General features: G+C 38.3%; 1 protein-coding gene across 4 annotated transcripts in view; it reads right to left on the reverse strand.

Moving 5' to 3' along the window:
* SMARCA2 (SWI/SNF related BAF chromatin remodeling complex subunit ATPase 2) overlaps window positions 1-24,206 on the reverse strand; it is a 110,405-nt gene that overhangs the window by 82,106 nt on the left and 4,093 nt on the right. For all 4 annotated transcript variants that reach the window (XM_026703759.2, XM_026703757.2, XM_026703758.2 and 1 more), the window contains exons 2-3: window positions 14,328-14,584; window positions 8,015-8,144 (exon numbers count right to left, since the gene is read on the reverse strand). In XM_026703759.2, coding sequence (XP_026559544.1) covers window positions 8,015-8,144; window positions 14,328-14,552 — 355 coding nt within the window. In that variant the 5' untranslated portion in view covers window positions 14,553-14,584. The remainder of the gene's footprint in view (window positions 1-8,014; window positions 8,145-14,327; window positions 14,585-24,206) is intronic.

Genomic DNA, 24,206 nt, shown 5'->3' on the forward strand with positions numbered 1-24,206 from the left:
TTCAAGTCTAAAAATACTTAGCCAACCTAGAAGACATCAAATTGGAAAATGCTGATCTTAAATGTTCACTTTTGTCCTGGAATCTTAAGATCTGTTATTAAACCAGTTATTGCCTGACATTTTTATATACTCTCTTCCACATTTTATTTACATTCAGGATCAACACTAACTCAGAGCCCTCTGTTATTCCTTTCCTTCCTAAACACAATAAGTTGCCAAAATTCCTTACAGCTTAATTGCTTCTAAACAGCAATCTTCTGAGCACAAGCTGGAATTAATACAGTATTAAACCGGCAATGCATGAAAAACACTACTGCTAAGTGCAAAGGTAAAATTAAATATATAAAATAACAATGGTTAATTAGTAAAAAAATACATTCAGCTGCACTCAGTTTACATTTTTAACTATTCAAGCCTTCTGAAAAGAAGCACTATCAGTTTAATCAGGTCCCTCTATATATACCATATGTATTTAATATTTTAAGAAATAAAGAGTTAATTCAGATAGAACAGAAGGATGAAAGACTGAAAAACAGCTGACCAAAAAAAAAAACCCAGAATCTTTATCCTGCATCGCTTACTCTAATAATGTCACCCCTTCAGAGAATCGTCACAATACTCTCTGTACTTAAAATGCTCTATTACATAACTAAAGGCAACAGAAGTTTTGATACAAAGAGGTTTTCATGATAACTGCAAGAAACACTTGTACATGCTGCAGTACTCTAAATTGTCTAAATAGCACAATTATCTTCCATTTAAGAAAGGCAAATAGCAATAGCACTCAGACTTACATACCACTTTACAGCCCTCTCTAAGCGGTTTATAGAATCACATATTGCCCACAACAATCTGGGTCCTCATTTTACCGACCTCCAAAGGATGGAAGGCTGAGTCAACTTTGAGCTGGCGAGAATCGAAGTGCTGGCAGTTGGCAGCATTAGTCTGCAATACTCCATTCTAACCACTGCGCCACCACAGCTCATGCCAGAGTCTACCACAGTGTCTGTTTCATCAAAGGCAATAGAATTAGATAACGCTGCTCCAGACATTGGAATCTGTTGGAAAAGGTCTGTCACCCAAGCCTTTGAAACAAACGGTATCAATAATGCAAAACCAGTTCGCTTTCACATAATCCCCATTGACAACAACTGGCGATATTGCTCAGCTCATGTTTTTGGATGGGGAGGTGAGTGATCATGATGCCTATTTCAACAGTATGGGAAGTACTTTATTCTAAATTCCTGACGATTAATCCAAAACTTCTCTTCAATCACCAGCCTTAATTTCTCAAACCCTTTTACTTTTGGAACTACTGGGTGGGGTGGGGGGGCATGCAGATGGCAAGTAGGTCAAATTTGGTCTGTTATCCCCTATCTTTCACACATCCAGCACACCGCCAAAAATAGCTCTATTAAGAGAGATGAAAGTAAAATAAATTTGAATCACTCTAAATACAAGCTGAGCTTTTCTCAGATGTGGGAAGAACGAGATAACTTATCACAATGAGCTGAGAAGAAGAGAAATCCCAGATGAATTGTATTCCACAGTAATGAGTCATTTGGATTTTCTGCTTCTGGATCAAACTGTCTTGTGTTGTTCGTACTACAACAATTGTACTGCACAATTATTACACCATTCCAGTTTGCACAACTCCGAATAATCAATGTGCAACTCGAGGTAACTATAGGTCAAAGGTTATGGGATTTGTGTTTTAGGTGCTAGCCACATAAAACACATTGTTTTGACTATGTATGTGACTGCAACTAATCTACCAGTTCTCAAAATCACCCCCATTTGTTGTTGTTGTTTTTTTGAGAACAAAAAGGAGCATTACAACAGATCCAAATAAATCTCCTTATGGAGCCCAGCAAGATTGTCATATTTTAAAATAAATGTCTGTCACCCTGTTCTGTGGAGCTTCTGGAATGCTAGACAGCTGTTTAAATCATGGAACATTTGTGAATATTATATAAATATCCAAAGTGCATTGCAAATGCATGGTTTCAACTATGGATTCCTCGGGGAAAGGGCCAGGAAGGATGTGCTCCTGTAAGAGCTCTTTTTTTTTTTAATTGCCAGAGATTATTTTATACTAACCTTCTGTTCTGAAAGCTTAACCAGGCAGCATATGCCGCTACAAGAAAATCTGACCTTTCGGGGGCCTTCCTTGTCTTCCATAAGCATCTGAAAACAAACATCTGCAGAGGCACTGACTAGGGGATTGCGACAGAAAGCTTTGGAAAAGGCAGGCAGCATTATTAACATATGGCCCAAAGAAAGGAACTGTGGAAAAGGTTGCATATATCTAGCTTGAAATGCATTTTTAAGTCTGCCACAGCCACACCGCTTTTAGAGAAGTTAACACCTGCATTGTTGCTTTGAGAAAGGAAAACAAAGGCCTCTAACTACGCCCTTCAAACTGCCAGATGCTTGATAGAATCCCATTAAAGTTTCTGAAGAGCCAAACCCAAAATCGGACACTTGAATAAGCCACAAATGATTTGTATTATTTATTTATGTTTATATTATATTTAGTGAACTATAATTTGCACATACCCAATTGGAGAAAGTATTTCAGTTATTAGAGCACCACTAAATAATAACCAAATTACTCACCATTTCCTTAATAGGTGACAAATTATAATGCCAAATATTGATCAAATGTTAATAATTGCCAACAATTACTTAATTTGCAAAAACAACTCTGAAATAGAGCTGGGAAAATAAATTTTAGTCAGAAAAAAAACATGGGTGCAATAAAATTACAATGGAAGAAAACATAAGTAGCTCAGGGTTGAACCGGGGAATCCTTGGTACTCTCTGAACCTGGTTGTTTGCTTGCAGACATTTCTTTACCAAACTAGATAACATCATCAATGCTAATGAGTGTGGAATTTTCTTCCTGTTCATATACAGTAACCTGCCCTGCCTATATTGATAAGGGTGTGGTTTTCTCCTTCGTACTTCTTGTTTAGGGCATAGAAAATGAATGAATTAAATAATGAATGAATGAATGAATGAATGAACAAGCAAAGGAACTGCTTTCTGCTTGTATGTTTGGTGATAATTCCTGCTTATCTGGGTGCTGATTGGTAGAGAGGATGTGTTCTAGTCTTTTTAATTTCCTTCTTAGCTTTTTAATTGTCTCTTTTGAATGGCATAGTTTATCTCTCTGTGTCTATTGATGACTGATTTATCTGAAGTTTCTAGGAGTTCCCTAGCAGTTTTTGGATTTAGCATGATCTTGATGCTCAGTTTCTAAGTTGAAAATAGGTGATGATGCCAATGATGTCATGCATTCAGTTATGTCCAACTCAAAGCAATTCGATGGGCCAGGTTTCTTCACAGCTTCTGATCTTGTACTACTTTGAAACTATGTAGCGGAGTGTATTTATGAAGACATGATGAAACCTCCTTAATCTCAAAATACATGGACAGACTCAACCATAGTTTCAACTTGCCAGAAATAACAACACTTAATTAGCATTCAGGACCAAATAACAGTAATGGTATTTAATTACACCATCATTATTTGGCTGTGGAGATCACATTTTCCTTAGGAACTGCACTTCTTATTTTCCCTGTTCCTTGAGCAGAGATGTTTACTGTTTTCATCCTCTTCCTCTTGGCACCGTCAATACACCACCAAGACATGATAAACCACATCCTTGAAGAATCTAAGGACAGTCAATTGCTAAAATCTATTCATCTTGGTTTTAATTTTATTTCCATATCATCAACCCAGCTTAAGCATCCCTGAATATTTAGTGTTACACTAGACCATTTGATTTAGAACAAAGAAGCAATAACAGAGCTTGGGAGTTATTCACTGACATAAGTAAAATGTCCTCCCACTACCCACTGGAATGCAGATTATGAAGTAAATCAGAATCAGCTTCTACCCTGCTAACAAAAAAAAAATATTTTGTGGCCCAGATCTGTGCAAAGTCCATCTGTATGACTGAAATCAGCCAAATACATGATCCCTAGTGAAGCACTGGAATTCTGTTGTTGATGCAGTTTTAAGATTGGGAGGTGTTATTTACTCCAAGTGCTATAGGTTATTGGATTTTAGTTTCAGTTGTTGGGTTTTAAGCATTGTACGCCACCCAGGGTCAGTCTTGTGAGATTAGCAGCCATATAACTTATTTAAATAAATTTTAAAGAATTACGAAAATAAAAATGCTTGAAGTGGAAAATAGATGGGAGAAAATGATCCTCCTGAAAACCCAAGGTAAATGAGTAATGAATATATACTGTAAGCTTAGGTCTGAACTTCAGATGGGGGTCCAGAGCACCAACAGTATTATGTTTGTAAAAAGTCAGCCAGGATAAAAACCAAGTTTTTTCCTTTATATTTTTCACTTTGATACTGGAATAAGAAAATTTTCAAAGCAACTTCTTTACTTTTTTTAATCTCCAGAAATGGGGACTGGGGTGTAGGGAGACAAATAACCTTTAATCTGGAAATCAACTTTCAAAGTATTTCAACATTACTGATAATTTCTAACATTTTTAAATTGGCCAAGTTTCATTTCCCCGCCCACCATAAAAAATGCATTCTAACCCAGCTGAATCTCACAGTAAAGTCCGTCTCCAAAGCTTCATCTCTAAGGATTACCAATGTGATATGATGTAGTATTGATATTAAATCCAAACTGGAAAGAGCCCATGGCAGTCTTATAATACACTTTTGGCAGAGTTCAGGCTGTTAACTATAAATACGACTCCAAAGCCACCCTTGGTAAGTTGAGAAGGTGAGCCCAGGGAGCTACAGCTCAGGCCTTGCTTCAATCCCTTTCAGAACTAATTTGCGAGAAGTTCAGGACTAGGAAGAGCTGTTCCTTAACTCCCAGGGAAGGTGTTGTGTGGATGTTTGTGTGTGTGTATTTCAGCTTCTTTATGACTGTGGAAAGGAGGTAATTTTTTCTCTGAAATGCAGGATTGATCTCAAAGCAAAAAGCTTTTGCTGCTGGGACTGAGAGATGCCAAAGAAGACAGTTATCCTGAAGGACATGAATGAGGAGAAAAGAAAAATATATATACACTGGCAGACCTAGATCATGTAATAACTGAAAGCGTATTTCTAATTCTTACATTGCATAGCTGTTTTACCCATTGTTTACTTCATATCTCCCCCCTCAAGGAAGCTGTACATTATTATCTTTCCATCTTACATGTGTAACTGCCTTTTGAATTTCCTTTTTAAAAATTCGTTTGTATATAATTCATTTTTCTTTTAATATTTTTGGTATCACATTCACCTCTGACAAACTGGAAAATGTACACGTTCAGCTACAATGGTTGGTTTTATTATTGTTGGCTACAGAGTCGGTGAGATGTTGACTGGATCTGGCATTTTTACCCACCTACTGAGTCCTTCCAAAGAGCCTTGGATAGGCAAATGTTTAATGTTTCATGGTGTAATGAGGTATGCTTGAAGAATGTAAGCTGCTGAGTAAAGCTGCCATTTTGCAATTGACTGATGATGAATTTGTCAATGCCCTTGGTGTTCAAGTGATCCTCCACATTATTTGGCATGCCACCCAAGGCATCTCATTATTATTGGTACTACCTTTGCCTTTCGTCCCCTTATTATTGTTGTGGCTCACCAGCAGAACTGGCAGCAGATTCAGAGAGTGAGGAGGTTGGGAAGGAACATGGGCCAGTCCTGGAGTCTGGGGAAGGCTCTGATAAGTGCTCTGCGTTGGAGGCAGAGATGGGACCAGGCTGTCGGACAGTTATCAGCTGCCTTTGGAGTCGGACATCAATGAGGCAGAAGAACAGCTGGAGCCTGTTCCCAGTGTGCACATGCACAGAGCTGCCAGAAGAAGGGAAACACTAAGAAACAAGGGTTGACTTGGGAGTAAAGCCACAGGTCGGCAGTAAATGGCCCCTCCCATAAGGAATAAAAGAGGAGCAAAAGGGGAGTGGGGGTTTGCAGGAGATGATTAGTTCATTTGGGTGAAGATCTGTTCCTGCATTCTTGCCAAGTATTGTCTGCTACAGTGTGGCATCTGAAAGATATTGGCCTGGCAACTCTCTAAGCCTGATAAAAGTCTGTAATTGTGAAGTATCTTGAAAGACTGTTGGCCGGGACTTTGCTGGAGAGGAATTCACTGTAAACTAAATAAAAGGGGTTTATCAGGATGAGGAGTCGGCTTCGTGCCGTTGGAGAAGCCTACGTCGGAACAATTACCGTGTTTCTCATAAAATAAGGCCGGGTCTTTTTTTTTTTTTTCCTTGAGCCCGAAAAAATGGCTAGGACATCTTTTCAGGGATGACTTAATTTCTTCCCCCTGCGTACTCACCTCTCCATGAGGCCGCCACTGGAAGCTCCCCAAAGGTAGAGTCACCAGCCGCTTCTATCAGCTGGTAGAAGTGACCTTGGGGTGAGCACCCACGCACACTCACCTTGCCATGAAGCTGTTTCTATCAGCCGATGGAAGCTCCCGAAAGGCAGTCACCAGCCACTTTGGGTTGAGGTAGATAGAAACTCCTTGAGGCAGTTTCTATCGGCTGATGGAAGCTCCCCAAAGGCAGAGTCACCAGCCGCTTCTACCGGCCGATAGAAGCAGCTGGTGACTCTGCCTTTGGGGAGCCTTCTATCGGCTGATAGAAATGGCCTCGTGGCGAGGGGAGTGCGCACAAGCCCTTACCCTGAAGCCGCTTCTACCGGCCGATAGAAGCAGCTGGTGACTCTGCCTTTGGGGAGCTTCCATTGGCCGATAGAAATGGCCTCGTGGCGAGGGAAGTGCGCATGGGCGCTCACCCTGAGGCCGCTTCTACCAGCCAATAGAAGCGGCAAGTGACTCTGCCTTCGGGGAGCCTCTATCGGCCGATGTTCTATCGGTAGTAGATCAGAATAGCCTGGGCTACCTGCATGGCGCTCCTAAAGAAAAGTTTTCTCCCCCCCTTCCCTTCCCCCCATTTCTCTTCATCTCGTGTAGTTCTAATGAACGATGTGAGAAATAATAGGGAAACGCACGGTTTAAATAGGCCTAAATTTTGGGGGTGGGGCTTAATTTCACCTCATGCCTAGAAATCATGCTAGGCCTTCCTATTGGTGGAGGCCGTATTGTTGGAGAAACATGGTATTATTAGATACAAGTACTTGTGGATAGTAGTATTTCGATAAAAGATAAAGTCTCCTTCAAATCAAACTCAATCATGTGCAGTTTTTAGAAAGAAAAAAAAAAAACCCACCAAAAGCCACTTTCTTCTCAGCTGTAAGGAGCCCTGGTGGCACAGTGGTTAGTGCAGTATTGCAGGCAAATTCATCTACATGCTGGAGTTTGAGCCTGATGGAACTCAAGGTTGACTCAGCCTTCCATCCTTCTGAGGTCAATAAAATGAGGATTCAGATTGTTGGGACCATATGTTGATACTGTAAACTGCTTAGAGGGGGCTATAAAGCAGGGGTCCCTAACCCTTGGGTTGCAGCCCACTACCGGGCAATGGTCTATTTGGAACCTGGCTAGCGTGCAGCTCTCTTTGTGCATGTGGAGGGCCAGCACGTGTACACAACTCAACTTGTGCAAATTGAGCTGCTGGTTCCTCTCTTCCTCCACTGGGCTGCCAAGCCACAAAGGTTGGGATCACTGCTATAAAGCACTATGGGGCGGTACATAAGCCTAAATGCTAGTGCTATTAATATACAGTGTTTTTCAATTTTCCAGTCAAGCCTACAGTCATAGCCAGCCCTACTCCAACATAAGCATATGGCTTTTCTTATTCAAAGCAATGAACAAACCACGTATTATTTTCTCTAGATCTTAAAGTACTTGACACTGATGAATATCTTAGAAAAACAAAAGTCTCAATTGTTCATTTTCTGCATCACTTTGAACTTTTCACTTCAAACATTCTCTACCAGGTATTATTTATACCCTTAAAGATTTATCTGTAACACAACTGCAACAAGGCTTAAAAGCCATCAGTTCTCATATCAAAAAAAGATATATAATGTCACAATTTTAAGAATAATTTAAAATGGGACAAAACTATAAACCTTGACTGTGTTGATCCATTGGACTCTGAGGTGGTCCCATGCCAGGAAGAGGTGGTCGCATGTTTGCAGCCTTCATGGAACTGTTGTGTAGGTCTTCAACTATCCCTTTTTCATGCAAACCATCAATAGGCTGTAAGAGCAAAACAATTTTTTAAAAATTCTTACTGTGTTTCTTAGATTTAGATCTTGCCTTCCTCCCGTCTCATTCCTGCCTTTAACAATGCTTAAGCAATGTGCTGCTTTGGCTTGCACCGTCATGAAGTTTTATAGTAAATTACAATACTTAAAACATATTCATACAAATAAACAAGCACAAAATAGTATTAAAATCAGACCAAAATGTGCATGAAAACATCAAAGAAAACAGAAAACCCAGTCAGCCTCAAACGTGACCTTAATATGTCAAAGCAGCAATATTTTCTGAAATTACATAATTTTATGTTTTTTTTATGCTAGCTGGGATCTATGAGAGTTATAACCCCCACACTTCTGGAAGTGACAAGCGAAGGCTGAGTTATTGATATTTTAAATCCATGCCCTAACATTCTTCTGTTTCTCTTCCCCCAATCATTTATTATATGTAGACACTTGTAGTGAGCTATATTTTGGCAGCAATATCAACAATAATCTGCATTTTGAACTGCAGAGGAATCTAGAGACAAGCATTACTAAACAGATTTTTAAAAAAGAAATGTTACCCTTCCCCAACTTTACTATCCTCCATGTCCCGTTTCCAGAATTTACAGCAATGGTTGTGTTTGTCTGGATGAATCTGGGAATTGGGCTTAATGCTTATATATAATAATTACTACCATGCTGGAAAAAATGTATTTTCTCTCGTTACAACAGTCAATCTATTTTCAGATACCCAAGGGACCAAAAGAAATTACAGATAATGCTCGACTTACGACCATTCATTTAATTTTAGTAACAGTTCAAAGTAACAGGAGCACTGAAAAAAAGTGACCTGTGACCTATGATCATTTTTCACACTTACAACCAGTGCAGCATCCCTATGGTCACATGATCAAAATTTAGATGCTTGGCAACCGGCATGTATTTATGCCAGTTATATTATCCCAGGGTCATGTGATCGCCTTTCACGACCTTCTGACAAGCAAAGTCAATGGGTAAGCTGGATTCACTTAACAACTGTGTGACTAACCTAAGAACTGCAGTGATTCACTCAACAAGAGAGGTCATAAAATGGGGGAAAGCTCACTTGACAACTGTCTTGCTTGGCAATGGAAGTGTTGGGCTCAATTGTGGTTGTAAGTCGAGGACTACCTGTAGTTAACTTCCCAGGGCATTTTTCACCTAACTCCAGCAAAATTCATTCTTTACCAGCAAAGCAAGGCTGTATTCAAGAATCAGGTATCAGTGAAGGAAAAAAGATGAGGAAGAAGTTGAGCCATCAGAGGAAAAGAAAGAAAGGTCACCTGCATGAGGCAGACGAAGCTGCCATGTGAGGACAAGGTGAAGTCCACCCTGCATTCAAAGAGAAAGAGGAGGAGGAGGGAGGCAGGAAAGAAACATGAAGGTTTCTGAATTGAATAATCAACAGAGGGTAAAATGAAAAAGATTTTCCTCACTTGTGAGGGGAGAGCCCAGGGGAATTGCTATTTCAGGGGAAGAAACGTTTAATAGTTGCTCTGAGAGTGTCTAAACAAACATTATGTGCAGCTCTCCAAAGACTGTCTCCTCTTCACACATGCAAAGCTGAAGGGCTCAGGTTTCTCACAACAACAACTCTCAGGCAAGCCCACATCACTAGCAGGTTTTAGATCCCAAAGTGTGTGGTGTGTGTGTGTGTGTGTATACACGTGAGCACAAGCGTGCACACAGGCACACACATACAGTTTGACTGCTAGGGAAGAAACTGAGGAGTGGAAAAGGGAAGGGTAGGAAAAGATAGAGATTTAAAGGAATAAAAATTGAGGAAAATTAAAAGCTTAGTAAAGAGAAAAAAAACACAACATTTCCAGATTTCTGGAGTATAACTCGGGATTTGCTCGTTTTTGCTCTGCCACAAACACTCTTCACACTGTTTTTCAATTTATCTGTTCCTCTAACAGTGGGTTATTCAATACCTTTTTTTTCACTTAGAATGGCAGAGTATTTTTTTTTTCAAAAAACCCTCCCCACATGTAGTTAAAGCTACAGCGCTAGTAATGTACAAAAACTGGATAAGCTTTGATCTTTAAAACAGACTGAGGAAAGTACTCATAGTTATCAAGAAAATAACAGAGGGACTCTTTCAGGAAGTCCACTTAGCTAGTTACAATGGAGACCTATCAAAGGGGAATCTGGGACAAGATATTCTAAAGTTACCAAATGTCTATTTCCTGTTTCAAAGTTGAGCTGAAATACAAAGAAAATTATCTGTATCTGTACACTCAACCATATATTATTCTCTAAGGCAAGGAGTTTTATTCCCTTGTTTAATATGGGCTCTTAAAGATCCAGAAAGTTCCGTGACAGTTAAGTAGATCAGTTAAGAACTGAAAGTAAGCCAGAAGGTGGGATGAGGAAGCCCTCAGAGATTAATTACAGGAGAGAAACTGATGCATATTAATCATCTCTTAATAGTCTTCAGCAGTTACAAAAACAGGATTAATATATCAAAAAATCAAGAGACAAGCAGGCTGTTACTTAATCCAATACCCTAGTGCCAAATTAATGAATTAAAGCTGCAGTATATTTGAGCACGTGGCACCGCATAGCACAGAAATACAAAACAATAATTCCTGCCTATTTAAGATTTCAGGTTTAATCAACTTCAACAACCATGAAGAAAAGCTGTCACCAATAATCAGTGTTCCCCTCTATCGATATTTACTATTGTTCTCTAAATTATAACGATGCCTGTTGTGCATGAGACATCTCAAAATAATTTAATTCAAAAGTCATCCCGGAAAACAATTGATATAAAGGAAATGAAAAAGTGCTTCAGAAAGTTCATAAGATCATGAACATTGTATTAGGGATAATCCATCTAAAATTAAGCAAATTAAAAGTTCCATTGATTTCAACAAGAGGTGTTTTTTTTAATTAAAATCTCATTGATTTTTTTTTGATACTTCATTCTGATTGGATAGTGTCTGCAAAACACATATTAATTATCTGCAGAGTTGATAGAAGTATTAAGGAAGAAAAATTCTATCGCCAATCAAGGTCATATTTTACCCATCTCATCCTTCTAATGCAGGAAAAAAATACCAAATCAGAGATTATAAAAGCAGTTTGAGACACAGCGAATAGATCTTTAAAATTATAAATGAACTGTCTGCTAAATGCAAATGATAAACAGACAGTTTCCAAGAGATAGCTAAATCCTGAAACAATTTTGGTGATTATAAGAATTTTGAAAGATTATTTTTGTCCTTCATCTTTCCCAGAGACATATAGGCTGTATTTAATATTTTTGGGAGAAGTAACAAAAGAGTTGCAACCCAGAATAAAGCCATTTAAAAATTACTAATTTTATAATGCTGGTTTCAGCTTTTATAATAAAGTTTTTGTGTTTTTCCCCATTTAAATTAGCAAGAAATTGTGCTGTCAAGGGTTCAGCAATCATGGTCAGAAGAGGCTCCATTTAAAAGTCCCTCAAACCAGAGAGGGATGGGTTGGCAAAAACTGAATAGGCAGGAAAGACATCAATGCTACTATGCTGGCATTCATTTGGGACAATGAATCTACAAAGTAGGGCATCTACACTATTAAATCCTCCATATCCTGCTGTGTTTAGAAACAAAACTTCTGAGCAACACTTATGCTTTATTGGTCTTTCAGGAGAGCTGCCTGTTTATCTTTACAAACTTATCAAAGGAAAAAAAAGAAAAAGGTTCCACACTGATCAATATGTTCAGTTCTTGAATGCAGACACTTCCCTTGAGGCTGTTGAGTGTTGATGAAGTAGGCACCCGTCTGTCGAAATGCAGACCTGCCAAAGCCTTCACAGGAGAGAAAATGGAAGAGAAACAACTGTTATTGTCTCAGCAAAAGAAATGATACACAAGGAGTATCCTGACCATAACCAAATTAATAGGACGTTCCAGTGACCAGAACATTTATTATGTCCTTCATTAGAGTATTTCTGTTGCTGAGACAGTAATTATTCATTCAATGCTCCTGTCATCTGGTAGTACCTTATTATTAAGTGCCTCCATAGCAAGAAAAGTAGGGGTGTGTAGATCTCTAGCCATCAAAGATTCTACAAATTTGGAGGCAAGAAAAGGAAGAAACTGAAAATGGACTGAAAGTGACTGGTAAGGCCTTGTGGTAAACTGTTTTTATTGCTACTGTCTTTTCAGGATGACTTCCATATAGTATTTTCTGTTGCTTTTCTCATTACCATAATGAGCCACTGAGTTTGCTAATTAATGTCTTGTTGATTCTTAACAAAAAAAAAATTGGTTCTCCAGGCAAGAGAGATGAGTGAGAAGCCACAGTAAAAGATGCCTGCTAACTATAGTTTGTAAGCATGCTCTCTGGCTATTGAAGAAAAAAAATGCACTGGGTGGTCCATACAGAGCAGATACCCCCTTCAGATATACTCTATTTGTAGTCCAGGCTGACAAGCCAAACTTGCAGGCTTTACTTTAAATTTAGGAATGAGGATTTTGAGAAGCAAATGAATACCAATGCCATTTAAAACTCCAACTGTACTCCATATAAAGCATTCTTTTATTTTGGAAGGGCAACATTTTAAACTTTAACTGTCACCTCAAGCTCCTCTATGGGAAAAAGTGGATTTGAAATTTTCAGTTCAGCCCACCATGACGCTAGCTATGACACTTGTGCACCACCTCAGCAAGAAAGAAGAAAAAATATAGTAATTTTTTTTTTAAAAAATGCCCACTACTGTGTTGGAATTATAAGTTATTCTTTACATTATAACAATAGTTTCATTACATTTTTTTATTACATTACATCTCAAGAAGGATGAACTTTGCTTGTCACAAGCGAATATTTATGAAAAGATTTCTATCTGTACTAGAGAACAAAAATCAGACTAAAGACCATTTTCTTCCTAGGCCGTTGTAGTCTTCCTCAAGGCCATTTTTCTGCTCCAGACTTTGCTCCAGATACAGTTTCCCTGACAGTTCAATTCCAACTCAAAGTTTATAGCCTCATCAAGATCCATAATATCTATCATGGTCTCATTTTCCTTGATGGTAACTGAAGGTATCATATAGATTTCAAGGCTGTCCACATATAACGATTATTGTCTTTGTTCCATTGATTCTGACTGGCTCTACCATTCTAGCTTTCAAATACGATATACAATCCAATGTATACTTTTAGTTGACCTATTGGCAGTTAAGCCTGGTATATGAATGAAAATCTTATAGTGACAATTTAGTATCACAGAAAGCTAATTTTTGTTTGATCTTGACCATCTGAACATTTAGTTATGTTAAGTCTAACTGGACTTTTGAGGTGTATAGCTTTAATACAGGGCTGTCAAACTTGTGGCCTATGGGCCTGATGTGTCACATGCTGGTCACACCCACACCTGGTTTAGCGAAGGGGAAAAAAGTCCCAATATGTCACGTGACGTCACTGTGATGATATGCCTCTGACACCCCTGCTTTAATATAAGTTGATATGTCTTTTAACTTTTGACTGGGAACCACCCAGAGTTGATTGAAAGATGGATGACTATATAAATGTTTTAAATAAATAAATAAATAAAATATGATATAACTATAATAAAAATTTATACTGGAACAAGAGAGAACATCAAATAAAAAAGAAAAAGAAAGAAAATCTCCAATTTAATTATGATACCATTCTACATTATTAGATGCAGTCTTATTTTCCTAAGGCAGTACGGCATTCATAAACCTACATTATGAGCAGAATACTGTACTGTTCTAATTCCTGGATCTTAAATATTGTTACTCTAAAATCCCATAGGGTACTAAGAAGCTAGTGCCTATTTGAATGAGGCAAGTCTTAAAAATGAAATATTCTGCTTTTATCTTCTAAAATATTATCCTTCTTCCAAAAATAAATTATGGTGAATCATACACATGTTCACTTCAAAGAATGCTCTACTGAATTTAAACGTATGTACTCCAATGTATGCTAAATTATCTCACTGAGGAACATTAACCACAACTGCCACAAGCAAATCTTAATTTATGCTCTGGAATTCACACCTCAATATCATAGTCCTAATGAATGACTTGCATATATAAAACTGATAGCGATATTTAGGCTGACAAAATGATCGTTTTAGTTTTCCATCACCACTGTTTTGCACATAGAAAACATTTGGCAGAAAACATTTGGTAGTAATACTTACTTTGTGCATTTGATGCATGCCTTCCTGTGAATAATCACCCGGTCCCATAGATGGCATTGGATGTGGCACACTTGGAGGTCCAGGACTTGGTCCCATCATGCTATGTACTGAGCTTGGTGATGGCCCAGGTCCTGGGCTTGGACCTAGGATTGGTCCTGGAGATGGCCCTGGCCCTGGTGAAGGGCCTGGATGAGGCATTGTAGTAGGATCAGTTGGTGTAGACATCTACTCTGTCTCTCTTGGAATCAGTGATTGAGCTGTAGTGAAGGGAAAAAAGAACAACACATCTAAATTTAAGTTGTTTGCCATTAGGAAAGAATATGACATTAAAGAAATAATTTGTGCATGATTCATCTTGAAGGATAAGAACTTCAAGTGCTTCTATATCAAAATAAAATACATGTCAGTGAAGTTACTCATCTTTATCAGGAGTTCACTATGAAACATGGCTAAAATAAATTGGAGTCTTTTGGAAGAAAATTATAATGCATGGTTTGTTTGCTTTTTAAATTGAGTATTACCTTGGGAGTCTTGCACTGAAAGGAAGATTATATAAAGTATATATCCAAATAAATAAGAATTATCAGGTTTTCAAAAGTAAGTCACTAAATTCCTTTTTATTTAAGGTACCTATTACAAATACCATGATTCTCAAATTCCCCATCTCTCTATTAACAATTAACTATACAGGATAATAAATACAAGGATAAATAAACAATAACAGTGTCATTCAGAGTGTATATTTGTGTCTGTCAGAAAAAGTGATTGTCTAGACAAAAACAAATTAATCCCAAAGCACATGCTATTGCTTTTTTACGTCAAGCAATATAAAGGCATGCTACAAACTTAATGAATATTTTATATGCCTTGTGTTATACATTCCCAGACTGCAATTGTATACCATTTATTTATTTAGTTAGTTTCATCCCATCTTAATTATTTTTAAAAATAATTCAAGGCAGTGAACATACCAAATACTCCTTCCTTCTCCTACTAAGCTGAATTTCAACTGAGAGCCCACTCTCCTAAAAGCTAAGCAGACCCTCTCTTCTCTCCATGGGGCATTTTTTTGCTCAGAATAACTCATCCTACAAATATTCTGCTACTTGTATGTCCATCGTGTAAAATTAGCATCCTCCATTTTGGAGCCCTCCTGATGTGTTGATTTTCAAAAGTCATGCAAGTTAATGACTGAATTAGCAGAGAGGCTTTGATTAGAGACAACAGGCTAGATAATATTATAAGAGACTGGAAGCCATTGATGGCCATGTCAAATACAATAACAGATGGTTACCAAAGGGATTTGAAGATTAGTGTAATGTTTGGGTTAACTTGTTGACTGAGTTTTTTTAAAAAACATATATACTATGATCAGATGTTGGGTCGATTTGATTATCCGACAGAGATCCCCTCACTTGGAACATTTTTTAATTTAATATAGTATTTTTGTTGTAATTATTTGTAAACCCATTATGTAAAGAGGAGGAGAATTTATTGGTTTTGTTGGGTTTTTTTTCCTTTCTCAGCATCCAGCCTGGGTGGATTCTATATATTTAATGTTAAATTTATTTGATATTTGGGTTATTTTTTTTTTGTACACATTCCCTCCCCGCTTTTTTTTGCAGTTGTTAGTGTTGGATGTATGTTTCTATTTTTTTTTGTTTTACATTTTTCGTGTGTGTGTGTGTGTGTGTTTATTTATTTATTTGCAGGTGGCATCACTGAAAGGTGATGATATTTCAAGGGCTTTACGGGAGGAAATGGAAAATGACATTTTCAGAAGCTGCATGCAGCCTAAAGGTTGCCCCCTTTGCTCTAACCCTGAAGTGAGAAGCAAGCAAATTTATAACATATCGTACAAGTTATGGAAAGGGAAATAGCTGGAAGTTCCTACAACTGCTAAGTGCAAAGAGGTTTTTTTGCCCCAAAGTTTCAGGTTGAAGGCTACTTAATAAAGTCTAATCTAGCAATAGGTTCTTTTCAAGCACCCTGTCAGACTAAGCCACCCCATTGCTATTTTCAGAAGTGACCTCTGACCTAGTTAAAAGGGTCTTCACTATTTAGGAACTAATTCCCCCCAAACTAACAAGATACGGACTCACTATTTGATTTTTAAAATTGAGATTAATGTCTTAAGAGAGCACCTGAATATGCAACAATACTCAACAGTTTTATAAAATTGTTCTAAAACTTCATATTCTTATGCCTTAATACTATGCTTTTCTCTGATAAGACAGTGATCATTCACTTCACATTCAAGAGAAACTCACTTGAAATAAATGGCCTTGGGAGCTCATTCCTTTCAGGGAAAGATACGGAAATACCTCTGAAGTGTTAAACAAAGATACAGAACACCCAAGGGACTAATCTGTGCTACCCAATACCAACCAGTGTCACAAAGGGATCTGCTTTATATGCATATAACTGTAGCTATTGGATCATTTACATGGTACCTACCATGTAATTTTGGTGGGGAGGGGCACTCTAAAACAACCATGTTCTTTGGCTCACAAAAGAACACCTCCTAGCAATCCCACCCACCCAGCCTAGGCAGTGGGGTGAGGGTTGCTGGAAATTATTGTACAGTAACTTCTGGAGAGCTAGCAGGTTTCCTTTTCTGTGTATCAAAATGCCCACATTCTGGGGAAAAAAGTAAAGCAAAAAATGGCACTGCTATCAGTTTAAATTTAAACAATCCCTTCATAGTACTGTCCAGAGAAGCAGCATGCAATGTTTGAACTAAAGCAGCAATCGGCTTTGAATTCTTGGCAAACAGTATGCTGCTGCAAACTTACTCTATTGTTTTGGTAAATGTTAACCACAGTTGAAAACTGCTTCAGCATAGCAGCTAAAACTACCACCTTAGATTGCCAAAAAGTGTGAACGTCTTTCCAACTGTTAGAATTGTGGTAGAATTGTATTCTGGAGGCAACTCTTCAATCTGTCCTGTCACATGAGCCCCTTGATTGGAATTCCTTGTATAATTGTTTCAATATTCTTTTTGTTCATCCTCACTGGATAACATTGTTTCTGTGAGGTACACAACCTACTCTTACTTTATTTGAAAAAACTATTCCAGAGGGGAGCAGGGGAGGGCAAATAACCAATACAGGGTCATATTATTGCGGCACAGGTCCCTTCCTACCCTGTTTCCCCGAAAATACGACCTACCCTGAAAGTAAGTCCTAGCTTGATTTTTACATGGGCACCCAATATAAGCCCTACCCCCCCAAATAAGCCCTAATTAAGATCCCACCCACTCCAGGGTGCACGGGTAAAAATTAAACTAGGGTGGGGATGGGGTGGTGGAGCTGCCCTACTACTTACCTTTGGACAGTTGAAGCCAGCCTCGCGCATCCCGACACCTGCCTTGCTGGCCCATTTCTTCTGCAGCCAGCAAAGATTTCCTAAAGGCCTCTATAGCTGATAACAGAGCCCCAGAACGATCTGGAGCTCTACTATTGGCTGCAAAGGCCTTCAGGAAAGCCTTGCTGGCCGCAGAAGAAGAAGTTCTTGAAGGCCTGACAGTGAAAAGGAGGCCAGGGGCGACGCATGAAAGAGAGGTTAGTCAGTGGATGACACCCCCTAAAAATAAGACCTGATGCCTTTTTTTTGGTGGCAAAAAATTATAAGACAGAGTCTTATTTTCAGGGAAACACAGTATTTATACAGATACGATGCCATCCCACACAATATAGGGCAGGAAAGAAGTTTGTACAATGAAAGCACAACACTGTTTCTGTCATTTGGATGAACGCACTGGATTCTGGAGATGCCTCTAAGACTACAGCAATAGCAGAAACGCTTAGATTCATATATCACTCCATAGTGCTTTACCACACTCTCAGAGCAGTTTACAAGGTCAGCATATTGACTCCAACAATCTGGGTCCTTGGAAGGATGAGTCCACCTTGAGCTGGTTAGGATCGAACTCTTGGCTGTGGGCAGAATTAGTCTGCAATACTGCAATCTAACCACTGCTCCACCACATGCAAGATTATCCATAAAAGATATTGGGGACCATCAACTGCAAGCTTGGAGACATAATACTGCTCTGTGTTCTATACACAGAGTTTTGTTCTTTTTTCTTCCCAAATTGGATCCGTTGATCCAGTGTCATGCTTGGGGACAGGTCTGAGTTGCACATATATCTTACATGAAATGCATTTTTCTTGTGAAAAGTGGCATTCATCGCACAAATGGGCATCCACAACACACTGATTCAGTATCAGGAAGTGCAAAATTTGCCTGCATTTACATAAAATGGCACCACTGCAGTCAGAACTGCTGTAATCCTTTTAATGGAGGGACTGAATTCTGAGCTTCAGTCTCTTCCCACAAACCATGCCTACAATATAAGTTACATTACTTTCATGCAGTGCCAGCCGGCATTGCTCCCAGCACTTATATCTCACCATGTGCTCTTTCTAGTGTTCCCAGCACATGTTATAACCACATCTGTTAGATTATTCTGGGGAAATTGGCCCATCTCTCAGGGACAGTGAGATTTGGATGGTTTTCATTATGTTCCAGAAACCCTCCTAATACAGACCTAGAGGACTAGTAAAAAAATACCTATACAAATATAGCAATTGCTCCCACTTGTGAAAATCTCCCAAGTTTCATCAGACAAGCTATTATTGCAAGTGCAGATGAGAAAAAAAAAAAGAAACCAGATAAAAAAGAAAATGAAGAGATAAATGTAATGGCCAGAATCACTTTGTGGCTTTTCTTTTAAATACATTTTAAATTAAGATACTTTTTTTCTTGCACACATTTAGCCTACAGTGGCATGTCTCCCTCTGAAATAGAAGATGCAAAATAGAATGTTTCAAGCTATGAACCATTCATGAGAAAGCTCTGGTACACGTGAGGAGGCCTATCAATGCCAAAATGCCAGTATAATTTGTATTACTGATATGCTGCCAGAATTATAAAATAAAACCGATCCACTTAACAAGAAAAGACCAAAAGGGCTACCTAAAACAAAACAGACATATACCTATACAGGTGCTTCTCTGCAGTTGTTATGTTAGTAACATTAGTGGTACAGTGAATCTGGCTTCCTCCTTGACTTCCCTCGTCAGAAGGTCCCAAAAGGTGATCACATGACTCTGGGACACTGCAACTGTCATAAATACATGCTAGTTGCCAAACGGCCAAATTTTGATCATGTGACCATGGGGATTCTGCAATGGCCATAAGTGAGAAAAATGATCATAAGTCACTTGTCTCACTGCCATTGTAACTTTGACAAATTGTTTTTAAGTCGATGGCTACCTGTATTCATGATGTTTGGGTATACTAACCAGAGCGTCACTATTAAGCATTACAATGTGGTCCTTGTTTAATGACAAATCATTCAGCACTGAGCTTGCACCAGTGTTGAACGAGTGATATTTATCATCAGTCCTTGAAGTTCCAACCATCGCAGCATCCCTGTAGTCACATGGTCACCATCTGTGACCTTCTTTGTTGGCTTCTTGCAAGCAAAGTCAACAGGGAAATCAACAGGAAGTTGCAAATGGCAATGATGTGAAGTCCTCGTTTAACAACATGCAATTTGTTTAACAATTACTACTGAGGAGTGCAGGAACTGCTATCACTAAGCAACATGATCAACATCACCACACTTCACAACCACATTGCTAAGCAATGGAAATTGCCATAGTTAACCGAAGACCACCTGTACTATGTTATTACTTATGGAATCCTACATTCATAAATCGGCATTTAACAATGCCACATTAGTACAACTTTCAGACTGACTTTTTAAATTGTATATAGAAGTTGTATCACAGGAGAAGATTGAAAAAAAACATGTATTAGATTTGGCCCTTTTGGAGGACCAAAAAGCATTCTGTGAAAGGACTGTTCCCCATTATTAACCCTATTATGTACACTTAAGCCTATTCCAAAAATCTCACCCACTAGATTTTGAAAAACAAGAGATACTGTAGTAAGTAGTTGTAACGAGAATGGAGATAGCAATGTAATAAAATGGTTTTCTTTTTAACAGCTTTCTTGTTAGGGTTTCTCTCTCTCTTATACTACCTGAGACTTCTCAGAAAACAACAACTCAATGAAAAACTGCTGATGACCTTCTACTGCTGCACCATAGAGAGTATCTTAACTTACTGTACCTCTGCATGGTTTGCCAATTGCACAGTGGCAGATAGGACAGCACTCCAGAGGGTTAACATCATTGTCCAGAAGATCATTGGTTGCCCTCTCCCTTCTTTGGAAGAGCTTTATAGCTCCTGCTGCCTTAAGAAAGTTCAAAAGATCCTCAAAGATCCATCTCATCCTGGGAACCCTTTTTTTGAACTATTACCATCTGGCAGACGGTACAGGATAATAAAAACAAGGACGAACAGGCTGAAAAACAGCTTCTATCCCAGGGTAGTATACCTTTATTGAATTCTACTGTATAGTGCAATATTAATGCAGTATCAGGGGTTTCAATTCAACGTATAGAATGTGAAGGATGTGTGTTTGTGTTTATTTTCAGTCATAATGTACACTAAAGATGGTATTTAATTTCATTGGACGAGGTACAATGACAATAAGGTAAACTGAACTCTCCCCCTCACCCCCCTCTCTCTCACACACACACCAAATCCAGAATGCCAAAGACATCATATAACTTATTAGCTTACTATACAATCAGTCCTTGATTTATCAACCATTTGTTTAGTGACCGTTCAAACTTACAACGGCACTGAAAAAAGTGACTTTTGACTATTTTTTTCACTTTTACAACTGTTACGACATCCCCATGTCACATGATCAAAATTCAAATGCTTGGCAACTGACATGTATTTAAGATGGTTGTAGTATCCCGGGGTCATGTGTTTACCTTTTGTGACCTTCTGACACACAAAGTCACTGGGGAAGCCCGATTCACCATACAACCATGTTACTAACTTAACTACAGCAAGGTCATAAAATGGGGCAAAACTCACTTCATAACTGTCTCACTTAGCAACAGAAAATTTTGGCCTAATTATGGTCATAGGTCAAGGACTACCTGTATTGGCTTTTCTTTTTGGTAGCCCAATCCCATTCCCTCCCTTTCTCCTACGTACAATCCTAGTCAAGTACTTTTGTAGCCATTGCATGTAAAATAGCCTCTAATACAAGAAAAGTAGGCAATGAGCCACCAGGATTTTCCCACTTCCTTTAAATAACCCTTTGTTACATGATATGGTCAAGAGAAGCAGTTTCAATGCTAGGACATAGCAAAAGAGTCCAGATGCAGTTTCCTTTTTCCTTCTTGTCCTACAAAGTCCCTTTGCCATTTTCCAAAATAAAGCCCTCGTGGCATCCTCTATTGAGGAAAAATAAGTAGTGTAACTGGCAAAGGATTCAACAGAAATTAGCTCTAAGGCAGGAGACAGGATGTTGTGACTCTCTACTCTCTACAGTTCAGCAATACAAGGGGGAGAAGCAGGCTCTCGGCCTTGGGGATTACAGGCTAGGAGAACATTTCCCAGTTTGGGGAAATCTACAACATTCAGACAGATAAACTCTATGGTCTGAGAGTTAAAACCCAACATAATATGGAAAGTGACACAATTGGGAACACTGGTTTATAAGTTTCAAACGTAATTAAGGACTGGGTTATAATTAAAAAATGGAGAATGGAAGAAGGGATGGGGGATTAATGTTGTAATTACTGCTGGCTTGAAGGAATGAAAGAGGGGACAACACAGAAATCTAAGGCATGCTCCTGAAGCAGATGTATATTTATAACAAGATAGGTCATTTATAATATAGATTCCATTCCATGTAGAATTCCACTCCAATTATGTCACTAGAATTGCAATTCTTGTACATTATTTCTCTGCCAAACCTGGAAAGTTAGTAGTTTGCTACAAATTTCCACTAGTCAAGAATTAGCCTTAAATTCTGTAACCTTTAGATAACGAAAAGTACTTCCAGCCAATTATGATGTGATAGCAACTTGTATCATTGATTTCTGTCAATAATGTTTCAGATTTTAATTCACTTTTGAAAACTGAGCTCTAAAAACAATCACTTGAAGCTATAATTCAAAGTTTCTCCAAGTATTTTCCTTTCTGCTGTCCCCTCATCTACATCCTGATATCAATACATATTGAAACACAGGGGGTTGACATCAGAAAGAGTTTTCCATTTTCTTACTTGAAATGTTCTCTTTCAAATTGTTTGCAGTCAAATTGAATAGCAGACTTCTAATGGTCTTTGTCTTCTTATTCTTCAGTGAACACATCAAGCAGCCTAATCAATAGGTATACTTTTGTGTAGCCTGACACAGGATTTTGAAGACCTGTGTCAACATTGAATATGTAGGTTGTTACAGTATATTGCTGAAGAACATGGGTGAAGGTGCTCTCAATAGAGTCCAGAGAAATACAGTTAAATTATATTCAAGAGTTTGTTCATTTCCCTAGCTGCATAAAGACCAGCCACTAAGAGCAAACTTATGCTACAAGAAGTTAACCACTCATTGGAGGAGAGGAAAACATATTTCCAAGTGAATAGTTGGCAAGATCCGTTGTACAAGCAATCTCAGGAAACAAAGCAATCTCTTGACCAAGGCAAGGACATCTTGCTGCAAAACTATGCACCCAGTCCCAAAGCTTTCTAGTAAAGTTATGTGAAAAACCAAGAAAAAACACACGGGAAGCTATCATATTAACTGTTCCTACACTTCTTTAATTCTGAATTGAAAGGCATTCCAGGTATCTATCTGAACTTTAATAGCAAACTGGTGGAATATCCACTAAGAGAACACTGCCAATTTTAAGTCACAAAAGGAATATAATAATCATTGTTTCTGAAAGCAATCCATGTATTTTTTTTTCCTGAATTGTAGACAAGGCCCCTAGGGGGAGCTTGAAACCCCACGAACTAAGGTACAACATTTTGCACATGTTATTGGCAGTAGACAAGATTCAAATTTCCAACATACGTGGGCTATAATCTATCTTGGGAATTGCCAAAAGGAATGAATTATACTTCTCCGCTCAACTATAAGGCCAATTACTTAAGCACTATATTATGGCTCATGTGTATCTGTAAGAACAGGAAGCAAAACAACTGGCTCACAAAAACTAGAGGTGCAAAACAGTGTGGACAGGTGCATAAGAAACAGCACAGGTATCTGGTAAATATGGTTAGTAAAGATTTTTGGTTAAGATGGTCAGAGAAAGGCAAAATAACTTTAAAAGATGAGTGCATCTGAATAATGCTCAATACCCCATTAAGGAATTAAAATTTTGCTCCCTTCTGCTTTTATTCAGAAACACACAGGCTATATTTACAATCTACAGTTTCCAGAACATAAGCAATATTTATACTATAGTTTCCAGTGTCCTGCAGCAAAACAACAAAGCATGTTTTGACACCTTAAAGACTTAACCAGTTATTATCGTATAAGCTCATCTGTTGCCAGGCCTATCAAATCCCTTAGGAGGTACAGGGGGATTTGGGGACGAACAGTCTGCTCACATTACATTAGATGTGGCCCATGATATTAGAACTTACATTATTTACAGTATATTATTTTTTGTTTCTAATATAAACCTGAAGTTTGCCTAACACAGAATAAAAAATCCCACAGGAATATAATAGATATATGACAGTACAATCTATTCCTGTCTGGATTCCTTCCACTAATTCTTGTTTGTAATGGCTAGATAGGCTGGGAATCTGAGGAATTGCAACCCAATTGGGAGTCATTATCAAGCTGGGAAAAGCTGCTTTATTGAATGTCAAGTGTATACAAAAAAATTCCAGTCTGCAAAGTGTCCTTGAATCACTGAGATTACAGCAGCTATGTTCAGAAACATTGTTCAAGAGAAAAATTAAAAGTACAGACAAAACATCCACCCA

The sequence above is a fragment of the Pseudonaja textilis genome, chromosome 2 (assembly GCF_049901715.1).
Source record: "Pseudonaja textilis isolate UNSWEBS1 chromosome 2, rPseTex1.2, whole genome shotgun sequence".
Taxonomy (NCBI): Eukaryota; Metazoa; Chordata; class Lepidosauria; order Squamata; family Elapidae; genus Pseudonaja; species Pseudonaja textilis.